This window comes from Labrus mixtus, chromosome 2 (genome assembly GCF_963584025.1).
Source record: "Labrus mixtus chromosome 2, fLabMix1.1, whole genome shotgun sequence".
Taxonomy (NCBI): Eukaryota; Metazoa; Chordata; class Actinopteri; order Labriformes; family Labridae; genus Labrus; species Labrus mixtus.
The window spans coordinates 9,489,948-9,507,968 of NC_083613.1; the positions used below are offsets into that span (position 1 = coordinate 9,489,948).

An 18,021-nucleotide genomic window follows, 5' to 3' on the forward strand; every position below is an offset into this window, starting at 1 on the left:
TTGAGCGAGCAGAGATTTTTTTTCTTTAATGGATGAAGATGCCTGTCTGGACAAGACAGAAAGCTACAGTAGCTTCAGTAACGGGACAAAGACATCACCTTTTGTAATGATGTTTTTTGCTTGAATGCGCTCCTGTCTCTCTGTGATAGGCAGTCTGCTTTGAATTTGGGCTAAGGTATGTGGGGCAGCATTATTTCTTAAATAACAGACTGAGCAGTTCTGGGACTCAAATTTTGGCTTGTTGTCGTCTTTCTGTGTACTTAACATATTTATTGGCCCTCCTTTCCGTAATAGTTAGAGAGCATATTGGTGTTATTCAAAGTAGTAGTGATTATGCCTGATTCAAGTTTTATTTGTACATCTGTTTCGTAGTGATGAACAACCCTGAGCTGCCGTTAGATCCCAACCTGCAGACGAGCAACCTTCTGATCACCTTCCTCAAGTATGCCTCCATTGTAATGCAGGACACTAAAGGTAAATATGCATTTCCTCCTCCTCCTCCTTCTTTGGCTCTGTCACTCTGCCTTCCTATAATTATTCATTCTTTCACTTTTTTTGTCCTTTACTGTTCTCGGTGAGTTTTATTTGAACACAAAGGCAAATAAATTATCTCCTCTTCAAATCCAGCGGTGTTATCACACTTTATAACATGAGTTTGTTTTCAGTTAGCCCCCTCTTAAAACACCTTTTATGTGTGTGTTTACAGATGAACATCGACTCAACAGTGCCAGACTGTGCCTAATCATCCTCACCTGCATAGCCGAGGTAAGAGCAGGTACGCTGCTGTGACATTTAATCCACCACAGAGACTGTCTTTGTTCTGACTCCACCTGTGTGTGTGTGTGTGTGTGTGTGTGTGTGTGTGTGTGTGTGTGTGTGTGTGTGTGTGTGTGTGTGTGTGTGTGTGTGTGTGTGTGTGTGTGTGTGTGTGTGTGTGTGTGTGTGTGTGTGTGTGTGTGTGTGTGTGTGTGTGTGTGTGTGTGTGTGTGTGTGTGTGTGTGTGTGTGTGTGTGTGTGTGTGATAGGACCAGTACGCTGATGCCTTTCTTCATGATGACAACATGAACTTCAGAGTCAATCTCCACAAAATGGTGAGTTTCATGTTGTAAGTTGAGAATTGGAAATGAGCACAACTAATTTATTGATGACAGTGTAACAAGTGATCTTCTACATTTCCCTTCCTATCAGCAAGAGCTCCTGTGACGCATTTTTACTGGTTACAAAACAGACTGTAATTAACACTGAGGCCTCTATACGACCTACAAAAGCAAGCAAGAACATCAGGAATAAGATTGATTATTTCAAAATACTAATTTTTAATGCCTGCCCATGGGTAGGTGTCAGACCACATGATTAACAGCTTGCTGCCAAAACAGCCGTTGATTACATTTTCCACAGCAAAGATTCACAGTGAGTGATACCTTTGACCATTAAAAGACAGCAGGAGGAGATTTTGAAAAAAAATAAATCCACAACATAGGCATGTACAGGACAGGATCAGCAAAGAGATAAGAGGTAAAACTTTGTCAACAGGAGTTGCAAATGTTATGTGGCAGCTTCAGCTTTTAAGACTTATGAAAACACAGATTTTTGTCTTACAAATGTGTTCTCGTAAAATGATGACAAACCTTGTTTAAATGGTGGTCGATGTTCCCCAGGGGAAAAAAACGTCCTAAAAGTGTCAGGTTGTAATTGCCTGAGCGAGCCCACTTTACTTTAAAGTGTTTGGTAATTTTAACACAAGGAGAAAAAAATCTCTGTACACCTCAATGTGTGACAGCTGCTTCTGAGGATGTTGGAACTTAAAGACATTGAGAACAGCTTCCGCACACCGTCTTGCTTTATGCTGACGACAGTGTGCAGGAGCTGTTCTCATTTCCTTACACTTCTTATAAGTGACGTTGCTATTTCACAGCTCAAGTAAATTCTGTATTTTTTTCAGCCAATGAGACACAGAAAAAAAGCGGTGGACAAGAACATCCCTTCACGGCCTCTGGTGTGTGCGGTTCTAGGTATGAAAAGAAAATCATATCATATATGTTGTTTACTTTGATGTTTGAAATGTTCTAATCCTAAAAATAGCGATTTTACTTTCTGAATTAATCTCACTGCCAATGGAATTGGCGACACAGCAGAACACAGCCAAGCAGATTTTTCTCATTGCTTAGGTCATTGTGTGTTTTTTCTGGCACATTTGTATCAGTCCTACTTTACTCTGTCTCATCTGTGCCTCTTTGTCTAGATCTGATGGTGGAGTTCATTGTCACCCACATGATGAAGGATTTCCCCATGGATTTATACTTGTGAGAACACATAGACATCACACATGTTTTACAGTCTCATCCACCAACTAGCTCCATCATCACAGCTTCATGTGTTTGTTTCCTGCACAGGCGCTGTGTGCAGATCATCCACAAACTGCTGTGCTACCAGAAGAAGTGCAGAATCAGATTACACTACACCTGGAGGGAGCTCTGGTCAGGTAAGGAAGCCGCACTAATCAAGGCCAATTTAGTCAGAATTATTGGGCAGGAACTTTTTCTAGAGGACCAAGAGCATTTTGAGGAACCTAACCTGCTTTTGGTCCGCTGCACCAAGGACAAAAATATCCTGTATGATGCTGGGGCTGTAGTTTTAAAAAGATGAGGAATTTAAGGGGTGAGGCTCCTAGGGTTGACTTTTACTGACACCACAGCAACTAGAGTACGACTCTGTGTCAAGTCATTAAGAAAACATGGCTGAACAAGTGAAACAATATCAGGACAAGAGGTGGACATTTCTATTAGTTTTTTTAATTGTTAAAAATAATGCTTTACTTGAGGCTTCTCTTTTTCATCTTTTCGTTTTGCTAATGGAACCCAATATTTTCTATAAGAAATAAAAAGTGGTACACTGTTCTGAGCTGTAGACATACTACAGCGTGAATATCATATCCAAGTGGAAAAATGAAAAGGACCTTTACTGCTGGAACAAGAGCTAGATCTCCTCAGCTCAAAACAGCGCTGTGCACTGAAGCCCGACAGGACTTTAAGTTCATCATCATGTTTTTTTTAATCAGTGTTCTACATCTGTACGATTCATGTCCAAAGTGACGCACATCTGAGAGTAAGTCCAACTCCAGCAAGGATCTAGAAAGGAGGAAACAACGTCAGTAAGAGCCAACAGACAGCTTTAAGTCCGATTGGACTTTTCTGCCTGGAAAAAACGCTAGGCTACGTGGCAAGGAAACATTTTCTTTAAGTGGCAGAAAGCTCGAGCAAAACCCGACTCATGTTGAAAGGCCGTCTGCTGAAGAGGCAGAGTGGGATTTTCTGGCATAACTTCACCAACTAAAAGGTGCATGAAGATCTGCTGAAACTGTGCTGGTCTTGGAAAGTGGGATAGAGAGAGATGAAGAAGGAGAAGGATAGAGACAAACAGAGCAACAACAATGAATAAGATAGATTTATAGCTACATGTCAGGGTTAAGATCTTTTCAGCATCAAGCTGTCAGGAGGTGTCAGGAGGAGCTGACAAAAACTGTCAGAAATAAAATCTCCTCATAGCTTCCCTTATTAAAGTTTCAGGACGAAATAATTTGCATGAATAGAAAACACATTTCAGTGTGCATGGGATCTGCTTTATGAGGATCATAAATGGCTCTTGAAAAAATTGTTTTTTTTAAACTAAGACATTATACTCCTAAAGTCACAAGACCTGTTGTTTTTAAAATGTATCGTGTCATTGAGATTGGATAATGAGTCGTTTAAGAAAGCCAACACATCCCGGTGGCCTGTTTTCAGTCTGGTCAACACACAGGAGACGATCCATCAGTCTGTAACGGCCTCTTAGCACTGAGTCTCATTAGGATGCACACTCCGCTAATCAGACAAATAATCAGCTTAATTCCCTGAGCAACACAAACTCTATCCTCCTGGTGGTGATAATGACACGCCCTGATATAAGACTGGAGAGAGAAAAAAGCCAAATTAAAGCGAAAGACGCGTTTATCTTCATTCAGGTTGTTATTTTGCTTTCATGTTTTGGAGCTTGTAAAAGGTTTTTGTGCACATGGCTTTTGTTTTCCTCCATAAGACCTTGATTTGGTGTTGAAAGGTTCCCCCCTCCTGTGTTTCTATTGTCGGCCTTTATAAAAAGAAGAACACACACACACACACACACACACACACACACACACACACACACACACACACACACACACACACACACACATACACACACACACACACAGGAAAGCAAACTGCTGCCACATGACTCTGCTGACTATCAACAGATTATTTAAAGACTTTTTGCATGTCCCTCTCTGCGCAGCGCTCATCAACCTGCTGAAGTTCCTGCTGTCTAATGAGACCACACTGCTGGCCAAGCACAACATCTTTCATCTAGCCTTACTGGTGAGCCACACACACACACGCACACACACACACACACACGCACGCACGCACACGCACACGCACACACACGCACACAGGGTTTTGACAAAGTACAATCTTTAATGGGTGTTTTTTCTTGCAGTTATAAGAGAGACAGATCATGTGTCAGTGTTGCTGCTCGTAGTCCAGCTATACACAGACTATAAACTGCTTTAACATTAGATTTAGTTAGCTTTGTAGTACGGAGGGGACAAAATATGCTGAGTTCGCAGAATTGTATTCATTTATTTCATGTGTATTTGTATAGGGACAAGTATGGAGCAGGTATGCCGCTTCCATACTCTTTAGCATTTATAGCCTAAGCTAATTTGCAATACCCGTCCCTACATGGGCCTTTAAAATACATAACACTCAACAACAATGACGCAGTTAACTATTTTTAGTTTGTTTCTTTTACCAAATTTTTCTTGTTTGGTTGTTCTAATTCAAGACTGATGTGCAATGTATTTGTCATCCAATGTGTCTCCTCATCCAGGTAGTGAACTTGTTCAACATGTTCATAACATACGGCGACACATTCCTGCCCACCTCCAACAGCTACGACGAGCTGTACTACGAAATCGTACGAATGCACCAGGTCTTTGACAACCTCTACTGTATGGGTATGTTAGCATGAAGAGTATTCTATATAAAAGTCATTTGTAAGTCTAAATTAAAAGCTGTCATGGAGAAATAGGAGCTGGGAAAGAAAAATATTGGGTAAGGTTGATGTTCTTGTAGCCTACAACAGGTTGGATTATAAATTCAGCTTCATGTACATTTAAGTATTTCAGATTCTAACAGTAATTCAGTGTTTGTATCTAACTACTTAGTTTCTCTTCAGGACAGCAAATCAATAACTTCCTTTGTTTTAAAGAAGCAGCAACTGTAAATTATTCAGAGATAGGATAGTGGATAGAGTCAGAAATGGAGGAGAGAGAGAGAGAGAGAGAGAGAGAGAGAGAGAGAGAGAGAGTAGAAAGTGACATGCGGGAAAGGAGCCACAGTTTGGATTTGAAACCGGGCCGTCCACTTGGAGGACTATTGCCTCCAATCATGGAGCACACGCACTAACCACTAGGCTACTGGCACCCCCCCCCCCCCAACTTTGGTGGATATTCTAAGCTGTTTACTGACATTTCATAAAGAGAATAAATTGAGAGTTAAATTAACAGATACATCAGTAAAGAAAATAAATGTTATCATGAGTCCTCAACGTGAGTAATGAAAAGAAATGTGTGCATCTTATTCTCTTCTCATTTTGCCTTCCAGTTTTAAGAGTATCAACCAACACGGGCCAGTGGAAGGAAGCAGCCAGTAAAGTTACACACGCCCTCGTCAATGTTCGGTAAGGTCACACACTCACACTGACACAAACTTATACACACACACACACGCGCACGCACACAGACACACACGTATAGTCTCAAGGAACATGAACAGTGTACCAAGAATGAGAAAAGAGTTATGAGGCATTGAGCAGAATTGCAAATTGAAAGGTCAAAATAAAGTGAATGAAGTCTTTGGAAGTGTAATTTAGCTTCTTCATCTGCCGCCTTTCTTCTATCCCTCCTCTTCCTCCCCGAGGTCCTTCTTTTTGATATTTTTTAAGCCTTTATCTACTTCAACCCAACATTACTGTACTACTCACACATTCTGTACAATATCTCCGCTTTACCATTCCTTCTGTAATCTCTCTTTCATCCTCCATCTTCTCTGAGGAGATGATCCTCGGAGGTCACCCTGACATGAAGGCCCCCTGAGGGAACCCATACGAGCGGTATACTCCCAAAAGATTCACCCCCTCACAGGGCTTCTAATCGAACAGACTCCAGTGTTTAAATAATCAGTCACAGGGGTTTAAGGGAAGGAGTGGGAGGAAAAGTTTGTAAGAGTAATATTTGAATGACTAGATGAAGACAGAGAAGTATAAAGAAACCACAGAGACTCTGTTGAAATGAACTCGCATGAAGGGACAAATTCTATTTGACTCCCATCAGTTCTCTGGCCGCCCACACTTCATGACATCCTTATGACCACTAATGAGACTTTTCTGCGTATTTGTCTCTATAATTTATCTGATATATGACAACCTCTAAAATAAACCTTCCCCTCTCACAGTTCTGCAAATATATAAACTTAGATTACAGTTATAAAGCATCTTATGTTATTGAATGATATGCTAATGCTGGAAAAGACTGCCAATCAAGTAAAGAAATCAAGTAGAATTGAATAAAAGTGTAAGGGCGCACTCAAACCAGGCTATCTGTACCGTGCCTAAGAACGCCTCACCCCTAAAGTCCAGTTTGTTTGACTAGTGTGAGGTCTCCGTTCCGTTCCCAAGCACGGTACACTTCCTTTGCCCTGGCGATCTTGGAAGAGGTGTGTTTTGGTACGGTGCAGTTCATGCATGAGCACAAGCACGATTACACAATGTGGACAGCCTTCATTATCAAGAAATCCTGGAGTGTTCACAAAGTCAGTAACGTAGGCTGTCATTACTCTGTTGTTCTCCGATGTGCGAACGCGGAATCGACCGTGTGTCCCTTTAATTTTTTTCTATTTTGGAGGCTGCCTAGTCTTGTAAACTAAGCACGCTTCATGATCACATAAAGCCATGCATGTGTTGTATTACAACGTTATGTACAAGAGGTAACCGTGCTCAGGCCCGGTTAGTCCTGGAGCCCCCGGGGAGGGGGGTAATCGTGCTTAAGCACAGTACGGGACAACTTTGCCCAGTGTGAGTGCCCCCTAAGATAAGTGGGTCAAATGTAACTGGTGTTGCTAAGAAATGTGCTTTGTAATTGAATCCCTTAGAAAACATTATATCAGTCGTTTGTTGCTGAACAAATACCAAAAGACTTTTCTAGAATCACACTCTGCAGTTTTAGTACGAGGCTGTTTTTCAATGTTTGTATAAAAACAGTAAACACGTAATACTATAACATGAAAAACTATTTCTGACTCAGTCCTCACAAAGTAATTTCCTTGTTGCTGTTGTCATACAAGGATGCCAACGCTGCTCATAAACACTGCTTACTGAATCATTTATGGCTGCATCAATATCTGACAAACAAACATAAATACAGGATCATAACAATAGATGTGAAAGTTACTGCAGCAGAACCTGCAGGCTATGACTGGGCAGGCTGACATCATCCCTTTACAAAAGCTCAGATTATTCTGAAACAGTTTTTCCCAGCAGCATGAAAGAAGAACGTGCAGATCTTCAGAGGCAGCTTGTTTTGATGCTCAGGTCTACACATTATTGTGATGCACTGAGATTTGTAAGGAAAGTGTTTGTGTGAGCTCCTTTAACAGCACACTTTAATCTCACATGAGTTAATCACCGTGATTTAATCTGTTTCCATTGTTCTTTGTCAGTTCTTGTTTTACACAATATTTTAGACAATCTTTTCCATGTCAGCAGAATAAAAGCCTTATTAAGTTGAGCTGGGTAGAAACTGCAACCCATGTGGAGCCCCATTCAGATAGAAAATGATTATTTTTTAAAAGTGGCCCAAACTCTTTGTTAAACTCCTTTCTTATGTAACAGCAGATTAATAATCATGGTTTTATAATACAACATTTGTCTGCAAAGTTTGTGTGTGCACACGTTTATGCATTAAAATGTTGATCCTGGATTGAAAGGAAACTCTTCTATTTTTTTTCTTAAAGGGCAATCATCAACCATTTTAACCCCAAGATAGAGTCGTACGCTGCTGTGAACCACATCTCCCAGCTGTCAGAAGAGCAGGTAAAAACAACACACTGTCCGCCCTCTCACACACTGACGAGGAGTCACATGTAAATAAAAATGAACTTAAGAAACATCTCGAGGCCATTTAGGCGAAATCCTCAGAGACATCGCTCTTGTCATTTTAAGAGTAAAACTTGATTACTTTTTTAGTGCATAATGGAGAACATGCTGTACTTTAAAGTGTTTGGAAAGGGGTTCACTGCGTTTTATTTTGAAAGAGTGTGTTCATCTATGAAGTAGTTACGGCTGTGTGGCAGAGACAGATGACTCAAACATCACTTATTAAGATGAGACAAGGAGGGCAGTTGTTAACACACCACACTGAGCTCAAAACTCTGGCTGATTCATGACAGTCAGGTCAGGCAGGCGAGAGGACACTGCTCATAAACCAGACAAAACTTTTAATACTGTACATGACACGTTATGATACACCAGTTTTAGTTGCTGTCACTTTTGGACAAACTGAAAGGCAAAAACATTTAATAATAATCTGCTTAACCTTTGCAGTCATTCCCTTTTTTTGTTCTGTGTAAAGAAAGATGTCACTAACAAAAAAACAAGTATAACTGTTGTGGTTTTGTGTTTATTCTGTAAATGTCATGTTCTTTGAATGTCTGTGTTTCTCTTATGTCTACAGCCAATCTCAAACAGATCACAGATCTGACACAATATGAGTAACAAGTGTTTTGCAGACACAAAAACTTTAATGTTATTTTCACACATGCACAAAAATCTTGAAAATGTCCACCCAGGGTGCATGAGTAAACGTAAACAGACGGATTTTAGACGTCGACTTTACCCAGACTTTTTCCAGCCAGCACCCTGCTAAAATGTTTGCATGAAGTCGGAGGGAGCTGATGAGAAAACCAAGCAGGGAATATTAAGGACAATTCACAACATGCAGGCAGGGATTAAAATGTTTATATCAGGTGATTCGTGCGATCGTTGTGCACATAATGAAGCAGCTTCATACTCTTTTTCTGCTTGACGAAAGGTTATTCACAGTCAAGCCGTTTATACTGTGAGTACGTCCAATTACACGTATCATTAATCTCAAGGGGAAAAAAACTGTCATTAGTGTCAGACTCTGTCCCTTCATCCGCCATCTTCAGTTTCTACAGCATCTTTCGTTATCAGGTCGTACTTCCAGAGAGTTCAAAACTTTCAGGAGTGAATGTTTGAAAACATCCGTAAGAGTGAAGCCCCTCCCCCTCCCCTTGGGGCACTGGTGGCGCAGTGGTCGGTGTGTGCGCCCAAGTATGGAGGCTGTGGTCCTCAAAGCGGGCGGCCCAGGGTCGAATCCCACCTGTGGCTCCTTTCCCGCATGTCATTCCCCACACTCTCTCTCTCTCTCTCTGATTTCCGGCTCTTTCCACTGCCCTATCTCCATTGGAGGCACGGAAAGCCCAAAAATAAATCTTAAAAAAAAAAAGATTTTAACCAAAGCCAGTATCTTGAGTTGCCTGGAAAATATCAGGGGTTCTTGTGTGAAGGGGGCTCTGGACTTGATTCATTATGGAACAGGAAACCTTCAGAAACAATGAGTCTCCCTTCACAAAACGTGAGTGTTGCAGGAGGCTAAGTAGTGTGAGCTCCATTTAAAACTTCAACATTAATGTGGAACTGGTGAGGAGAGGAAAACAGCAGGAGGAGTCTGGTTTTTTTAACAAGCTGATAAGAGAATGATGGATCTGGTCATTACACTCCCCAATTACCTCTCTGCTTTTATCAGTTAGATGTATTCACAACAAAGGAAGGAAGGCAGAAGTTAACACTTGAGCTGAGTGGTCTTATATGATTTTCCACTGGTGATATAACACCCATTACACACATCAGATAGAGTGACTTTGTTCTAAACTAGTGTAAAGAAATGTTCTTCTGCAACATTAAAACATTTAAAGATTAATTAAAAAATCAAATTATTCATTTTGACCATTGAAAGGTAAAACTAAGAACTTCTAATCAATATTGATTTAAGAAAGAGAAGTGTCTCAAGATTACATTTGTTAGGAATTGGTGCGATAAAAATAAACTGATTGATTGATCAGCAAAGCTCGCTACAGAGCAAAGATAAGTGGAGATTCAAGATTTGTATTTGTCACATGCTCATGCAGATGTTCAGTGAAATGTAGAGGCCGTTCAATGCCATGCAATAAACACTCAAAATATCTATTACACGTGTAAACAGTTAATGTAGAAATACAAGATAAGATTAAAATAAATATATAAATCTACAAAATGTATCAAATGTAAACCGTGTACAGTGTCCAGGGTGTCAAAGTGCAATGTGCAGAGTGTGAATGTGTGGTGTGTGTGTGCATCATGTTATGAGGTGATATGTATGTGTGACGGTGTGTTTGAGTACCTGTTTCTGCCTGGACAGAACAGAAGTTTGCTTTACTAGTTTTTACTGTGCAACATGTTTGCTTTCTGTGCTAATTCACTAGAAAAGGACATTTCAATTAGCTAATTGATTAAAAAAAATAAACTTGCAGTGACTCTGAATGTTGTGCAAACAAGAAGTGAACACAAAATGAATACATTGGGAGTCTGGTGCTGATTTGATGACAACACTGTGTTTAGCAGCTAAGTTTTCAAACTCTTACAGGGGTAAATAAATGGCCTTTGCAGCTCTGCACACTACACCTTAGTATAAATATTTGTTATGGGAGGGCATTGTACTGTGTTGGAATATGTATATACCTAAATAGTTCTGTTACTGACATATTAATATTGTTTTTCCCAGCCCTCATCACATCATATCTCAGGTACTCCAGCTGGCTAAAACTTAAAGTAGTTTCTGTTCCTTTAGGAGACATCAGTGAACTAATTATGGAGCAGAACCACAAAAAAAACAATAACCAGGATATATTTACCTAGTCAGCTGTTTCTATCGCTCTGCTTTCAATCAAACTATGATGTGACTATGACTATATGTTTTGTGTCTGACTGGGGACCTTCAGTTCAACATCATTTTCCATCTCTCCCCTGCTTTTCTTTCCTCTGTCTGCTGTCATCAACTTCAAAATGACTCTATTTTTATGAATTTTTTTTTTGGGAGAAGCCATTTGTAAGAAAATGTACGTCATTGGTCTCAGAACACTTGAAATGTAGGTCAATTATGAAAAGAGGCAAGAGAGAAATGACTGCGATAGAAAAAGAGCTTTCATCTGAACAAAAGACAAGTTTCATATTACCTCAGTCCGCACAAAATAATAAAATAATTAATAAATAAATAATAGCTGTGGAGACAGAAGTAAAAGACTCAAGATATTGGTACACTGCTGATGACTCAAACCATTATAATAAGGCAGAATGGAGGTAGAAGAAGCAGGAAGCAATAATGCGTTGGTCTATTTTTAAGACACATTCAGATCATCACTTCTTCAGACCACTCTGTCTTCTAACTCTTCTGCCTCCTCCTTTTCTTTTGGGTTTAAACTCAAGTGTGAATCATTTTATTTTCTTCCCTGTGTTTTTATCAAAATCCACACAGTGGTGGTTCCATCACTTTTGACGACATGACATCCATGTAGATACATTTCCTGTTCAGCATTTACCATAATTAGGGGTCTCACGATTTGACTCACGAGCACTGTTAGTCAGGAGGATTAAGGCCTCGGCCAACCTCAGCTCTACCTCTTTGTCTGTTACTAGATTGACTGAATATTTGGTGGAATCGGCCCGTCCTATATGGTAGCTGCCATTGTTCAGCTTAAAACACCTCATTAGAAACCAGTGGATGATGTCACTGAGAATATGTCCATGTTTTATACAGTTAATACTGTCTTCTTAGTCTGAGCAGCTCTATTTGGGGCTAATATTTTTTTTTACAACAGATATCTTTAGTGAAAGAACTACAGCAAAGAAAAAACTGTACACATAATACACCTATAGATAATTAGACTGACTATTATGTCTCCTGCATTTAGTGTGCAACGCTTCTGATGGGGACCAATCAACACTCTGTTCAGGCCAGGTGTCTGTGGCAACATGCAGCCGCAATGAAAACTGTTTTTTCCTTGCAAATCCAGTCACACCAGTAACCCTGAGCTTTCCATCTGCCTGAGGTGGTATCTTCATTCCCTGTAGTGACGCTACAAGATGAATGGCCTCCAGAAACACACATCATTAAATCAGGCTGCTGTTCTCTCTGTCACACACATCACAATGTTAGAGCCACAACACACTTCAGCACACCAGGCTGCCGTCATACCATCGCTTCAAGATAAAATCATGTCTGCTTAGTGATGCAGAAAGTTGCCCATCTGAGTCCAGAGTGTGTGTATGTGTGTGGGCAAAATGCTGAACCAAACACTAAAGGTTACTTTGCCTCTCTTCCCTCTTTTCATTTGTCTTTAATTCCATAAACTCATCCTCTGTTTTTCTTTCTGTCTTTCTTTGTTGTTGCTCGAAATCCCTTTCTCCCCCTCTTACTTTCCATTTTTTCCACTTAACCTGAATGTATATTTGTTGAGGTTCTCCTTCAGTCCTACCTCTGAATTTCCACACAGAGAGGAAAATGATGGAGAGCTGTGATGGCGTGAGAGAAAAAGAAAGATGGGAGTTTTCATCAGGGTACCATCAGAGGTCGAAATAAAAACAACAGCAGCGAGCAGGGCTGCAGATTTATTAGAAGGAACATAAAGGGAAAATTATGTTTTCCTGCTTCACACCCTCAGTTCATGAATTAAAAAAATTATGTTTCAGCTTTCCACTGGATTATTCCCAGAGTTTAAAGGAGAACATATAGGCTTTGTGCTCACATCTGTGTGTTTACCTGGATGAAAGCTGGACTCGTTTAAGGTGTGTGCGTGAATGTGTGTGTTAATAAAGCTCCATGGCATGACAAAGTTCAGCTCATGCATCTCACAGTGAGTTTTTCATACTGTGTGGAGTGTTTTAGGGACATTAATGAAATAATGGAAAAGGTCTGCCTAGGGGCTTTTTCACAGATAAATGGGGGAACATTGAGGGTGGACGTGTGGAAAATCTCTGCATAATTAGCTCTGAATTCAGCTCACCTTATCTCAGCTAGACTTGACCTCAGGCCAGTGTGCACTTTAAACCACAGTACATTCACACATGTTCTCTATTTTCAATTTAATTAGTTGTTTTTATACTCTGAACTTAAAATTGATGAAGAGAGTCTTTTCTGAAAGGACCTCTCACTGCAAAAAGGTCCTTATTACCAAAGTCTGTTGTTTAAAACTATCTGCTTCTTAAAGGTTTACTATGCGACTTTCAGAGCAGATCAAAAAACAAATGCTCTCCTGCAAGCTCCCCGCTCCCCTCCTGTCTCCACACTAGTGGGCCGGCTGTGGCTCAGTTGGTAGAGTCGGTCAGTCGAAGGTCTGGGTTTCGATCCCCAGCTCCTGCAGATACGATGTCCCCAAGACACTTAACCCCAAGTTGCTCCCGCTGCTTCGGCGGCGGCGTATGAATGGGATTAGTTACTTCTGATGATCACTTTAAAAATGCTTTGAGGTGTCAGAAGACTACAAAAACGCAAAGCACAAGCTCAAGTCTATTTACCATTTACTACCCCCAGTTAGAGACACCAGCAAATGAGTGACACATCTAAAGACAAAATTCTGCGATCAATTTCAAGTAACAACATGCATCTCAAAGTTGATTCGGTTGTAGATGTTGGTCTATTTAGGCCATAGAAAGTTTTCTCTGTGGTTTGGAAAGCTCGTTGGATCACAGCATCCCACCATCTTTTTAAATGACTAATCTCAGTTTTTATGCGGCCAGTTGACTCTAAAAGGAACCACTTAGCAGACGTTGCGATTCCACAACAGCTTTGTAATGAAGTTGCTTTGATTACGCCTTTGTTCTTAAACATTGCATCTGCAATGGCTTAATTTTGTTGTCCAAATGCATGATTTCACTTAAGGCGTTGAAGAAGCTCAAGAAGCATGACTTGTAAACAAACAGCAGGAGCTCCACACAAACACATACTTTTATATGCACACACTCTGCCGGCTCTGGTGTTACATATTGCAACAGTCTCCCCCCTGCCTGTTACGCCTCTCATACTACCAATAGGATCTTACAGTAATGCAAACTTTCTCATGATCAGCCGGGGGAAAAAAATATTACACTGAAATATTGAACACTGATTAATATTTGACTGTTCAATGACTATTCATGTTCAGTGTTCACTGTATGACACATTAAGCTCTCTGTGTTATGGAGCTCTCCAGTAATGTACATTTTCTGTTTCTCTCACCCCCGTCAGGTGCTCGAGGTAGTTCGGACCAACTATGACACACTGACCCTCAAACTGCAGGATGGTTTGGACCAGTTTGAGAGATACTCGGAGCAGCCGAAAGAGTCTGCCTTCTTCAAGGAGCTAGTAAGAGAGAACTGAAAGAGGGCAAGGCATTGTGGGAGTTGAAGGTTTAATATTTAAACAATATCACAAGAGGAAGTGCTGTTGTACTGAATATTAGTACGACTGTGATTCAGCCAAAGACACAAGGTAGTAGGTTGAGTGCTGAAAATAGTCTTGTACAAGGTTTCAATTAATCATAAACTAGTGAAAAAAAGAACCTGTGAACAGCTGCTTTGTGTGTGTGTGTGTGTGTGTGCGTGTGTGCGTGTGTGCGTGTGTGCGTGTGTGTGTGTGTGCGCGTGTGTGTGTGTGTTTGTTTGTTATTGATCAATCAAGACAACAGTCTTCAGAATGACTGAAAAGCTGTGATACATTTAGTTAAAAGTCCCAGACCTTTTGTACTCTTCATTTATTTTTTATTAATGATTTTTAATAAAAGAGTCCATTTGTTGCCAGGAATTTCCAAGATGCCATTGATTTTTTGGGGGGCTTTTGAGCCTTTATTGGAGAGATATGACAGTGGATAGAGCAGGAAATCAGGGAGAGAGGGAGAGGGGAATGTCATGTGGGAAAGGAGCCACAGGTCGGATTGGAAACTGGGTCACCCGCTTGGAGTACTATAGTCTGTACATGGAGTGCGCACTAACCACTGCGCCACTAGTGCCCCAGACCTGTTGTCCTCTTTATAAGAACTCATAAAAAGGCCTCTTATCGTTAAACTTAAATAACATGAATAACTATTATATACGGTCTTCTAAGTCTCTTCTGACCTATCACTGCAGAGTGAAGGGTAGCAGGAGAGTGGTGACCATGATAGAGGCATAGCAACACATACCCCCCTGTCTTCCAAATGGAACCACTTTTGGTACCAAAAGTAAAGATGGCTACCGCCAGTTGATCTGAACTTCAAAGCTGGAGTTATTATATGCCATTTGACATGGCTACAACCACTTTTTTTATGTAGCCTACAGTCCATGAAAGAAACACAGGGGTTAAGTGGTAAAGTATGTGTGCTGTGCTAATGTTTTCATTACCGGTAAGTCTTGGTCTGACCCTGTCTGTGTCTTTTTCTCCCTCCAGGTTCGCTCCATCAGTCTGAATGTGAGGAAGAACGTCTCTCTTAACACACTGAGTCAGGACATCTTGCTCAAAGAGTTTTCAACCATCTCCTGAGACACACATTCACACACACACCAAGCCTTCTCCTTTCTTCAGATGGACATGGACAGTACTATTTCTGTGTGCGTGTGAACATGTAAACAGACTTTGACACATACAATACAAACACCAAAAGTACAATCCCCCAGTTTTCTTCCTATGATTGCTTTTTGTCCCTCTGTCTCTTAATGAACATTGGAAACATCTCCAAACAGACGGACTTGCTGACGTGCTGGATGCACCTTAGAAAACGACCTGAAAATTCTTCAAACTAAATACCTTTGTGCTTGTTCGTATGTGTGTTTTAACTTTAAGGAAGTGCCCGTGTTGCACTGGTTTGTCATGTGCAATCTTCAGTATTGGCTGGACTGTTAACTTACTCATAAAAGTTTAGACATAGAGGTGAAGAATCATCAAGTATTTTTAAGGAAGGTGTTCCCATAGCTCCTGCTGTCAAAGTGGACAGTTTATGATTTTCTCTCCAGTGATTATTTAGGAGATTTAGGCTTTCAGTGAAACATTATTTCCTCGATAACAGCATCTGAACTGGTGACCCTGAGTATTTTTGAGTTTAAATGTTACTGTAAGAGCTCATGAATTGCAGCATTAACTCTGAATGCTTTCAGTGTGAATGTTAACCTAATTCTCTAGATGTTCAAGAGAAATGTCAAAGTATTTTGTATTTACATGATTGTTAAAGGGTAGAATATTTTGAAAAGAAAGTTGAGAATGATCTGAAGTAATGAAATCATTATATAGTCATTGCAAATCTGCTTTCCTGAACAAAGCCATTACTAACATTCACTACAGTTCGTCACAGAGAAGGAATTTCTTTATTAGTTTAACAAATACATCTGAATGTGTGTGTGTGTGTGTGTGTGTGTGTGTGTGTGTGTGTGTGTGTGTGTGTGTGTGTGTGTGTGTGTGTGTGTGTGTGTGTGTGTGTGTGTGTGTGTGTGTGTGTGTGTGTGTGTGTGTGTGTGTGTGTGTGTGTGTGTGTGTGTGTGTGTGTGTGTGTGTAAGGGGGTGTTATGATTCTTAAAAGTGATGAATTCCTGTATGTGTCTTGCACAAGACGCCTGGTTAATGTTAAAAGAAAAATTGATACCTTCAGCTGTTTAATCTCACTCTGGGTCTCTCTCATTCAAAACTTTTGAAGTGGTTATTTTTGACTGGAAGCAGAACTGAATTATGCAATTTCTTTAAATGTAGGGACTCATTTCTTTCCCCTCTTACTCCTGTAGGCATATTTATGTTTGTTTTTTTAAATAAAGGTTTGTTTCCTAATACTAAACTAGTGCTTTCTCTATTGACTTTTCACATAAAAGGATACTTCACTCCACTCATGTTTTCAATCTGCCCTGTGGGGTGGGGGGGGGATTCATTCCCAGAATCTAAACTCAACGTCCGCCATCTTGCTTGGAAGCTATGCTAACAGGCTCTGTGGAGAAAGTTGAGAAGAACAAAAGTATGATAAAAGTATGTTTCAACTTCAAACTGCTATGGATGAAGGGGGTTTTGAAGATCTTGTGCTCCATCGGTTGTTCGTGGCTATCTCTACGAGCCGCAATATAGCGACGAGGTCTTGTGCTGCCTTGGCTGCAGTATTGTGTATGTATTAAGATTAAGATTTACTTTATTGATCCCGCACGGGGAAATTCTGTTTTTACACTCTGTAAGTCATGCAACACACATATAGGATCCTGTTTGTGCATGTGTGTATATTTCAGCCTATGGACATGCACTAATGGAGAGATGTCAGAGTGATGGAACCACCCCCGGCAGGCGCTCCTGAGCTGGTGGTGGGTAGGGGGTTTGGTGCCTTGCTCAAGGGCACCTCGGCAGTGCTCAGGAAGCGATCTGGCACCTCTCCAGCTACTTGAGCCAGGGACTTGAGCCGGCGACCCTCCGGTTCCCATCCTAAGTCCCTACAGACTGAGCTATTGCCGCCCCCCGAAGTATGCAAGCTCTCCAACAACAATCCACATCAGCACACACAAACACACACACACACAGATATACAGATACACATTGTCCTCTGCTGACTGAGTCAGGATGTGATACATGGGGTGTCAGAGGGTGGCTTGATTTCTTATCCCACACTGCAGAAGTGAAATATGAGTTTTCATGCGCTGAATACTGTCCTTGATAACAAATGCTTTTTCCTGGGATCATTTCTTTATTTCTTGTCCCCTGTTGAGACCCGTATGAACAGTTGAGTAAAACGTCAAGCGGCTTACACCCAATTGATGGAGTGTGTTTGAGTGAGTTTGCAAAGAGGATGGCTGCATGCTAAGCCTCAACGATTCTATTATATAATGTTTTAGCCCAACTATTTTTGTCAAAGAAAA

At 40.7% G+C, this 18,021-nt stretch overlaps 1 protein-coding gene across 1 annotated transcript in view; it reads left to right on the forward strand.

The window, feature by feature from the left end:
- armh3 (armadillo like helical domain containing 3) overlaps window positions 1–16,964 on the forward strand; it is a 30,662-nt gene extending 13,698 nt beyond the window's left edge. The window contains exons 15-26 of the mRNA XM_061050622.1: window positions 373–474; window positions 707–765; window positions 1,026–1,091; window positions 1,943–2,012; window positions 2,243–2,303; window positions 2,394–2,482; window positions 4,312–4,394; window positions 4,909–5,035; window positions 5,685–5,760; window positions 8,091–8,169; window positions 14,417–14,533; window positions 15,593–16,964. Coding sequence (XP_060906605.1) covers window positions 373–474; window positions 707–765; window positions 1,026–1,091; window positions 1,943–2,012; window positions 2,243–2,303; window positions 2,394–2,482; window positions 4,312–4,394; window positions 4,909–5,035; window positions 5,685–5,760; window positions 8,091–8,169; window positions 14,417–14,533; window positions 15,593–15,685 — 1,022 coding nt within the window. The 3' untranslated portion in view covers window positions 15,686–16,964. The remainder of the gene's footprint in view (window positions 1–372; window positions 475–706; window positions 766–1,025; window positions 1,092–1,942; window positions 2,013–2,242; window positions 2,304–2,393; window positions 2,483–4,311; window positions 4,395–4,908; window positions 5,036–5,684; window positions 5,761–8,090; window positions 8,170–14,416; window positions 14,534–15,592) is intronic.
- The last annotated feature ends 1,057 nt before the right edge of the window (window positions 16,965–18,021 follow it).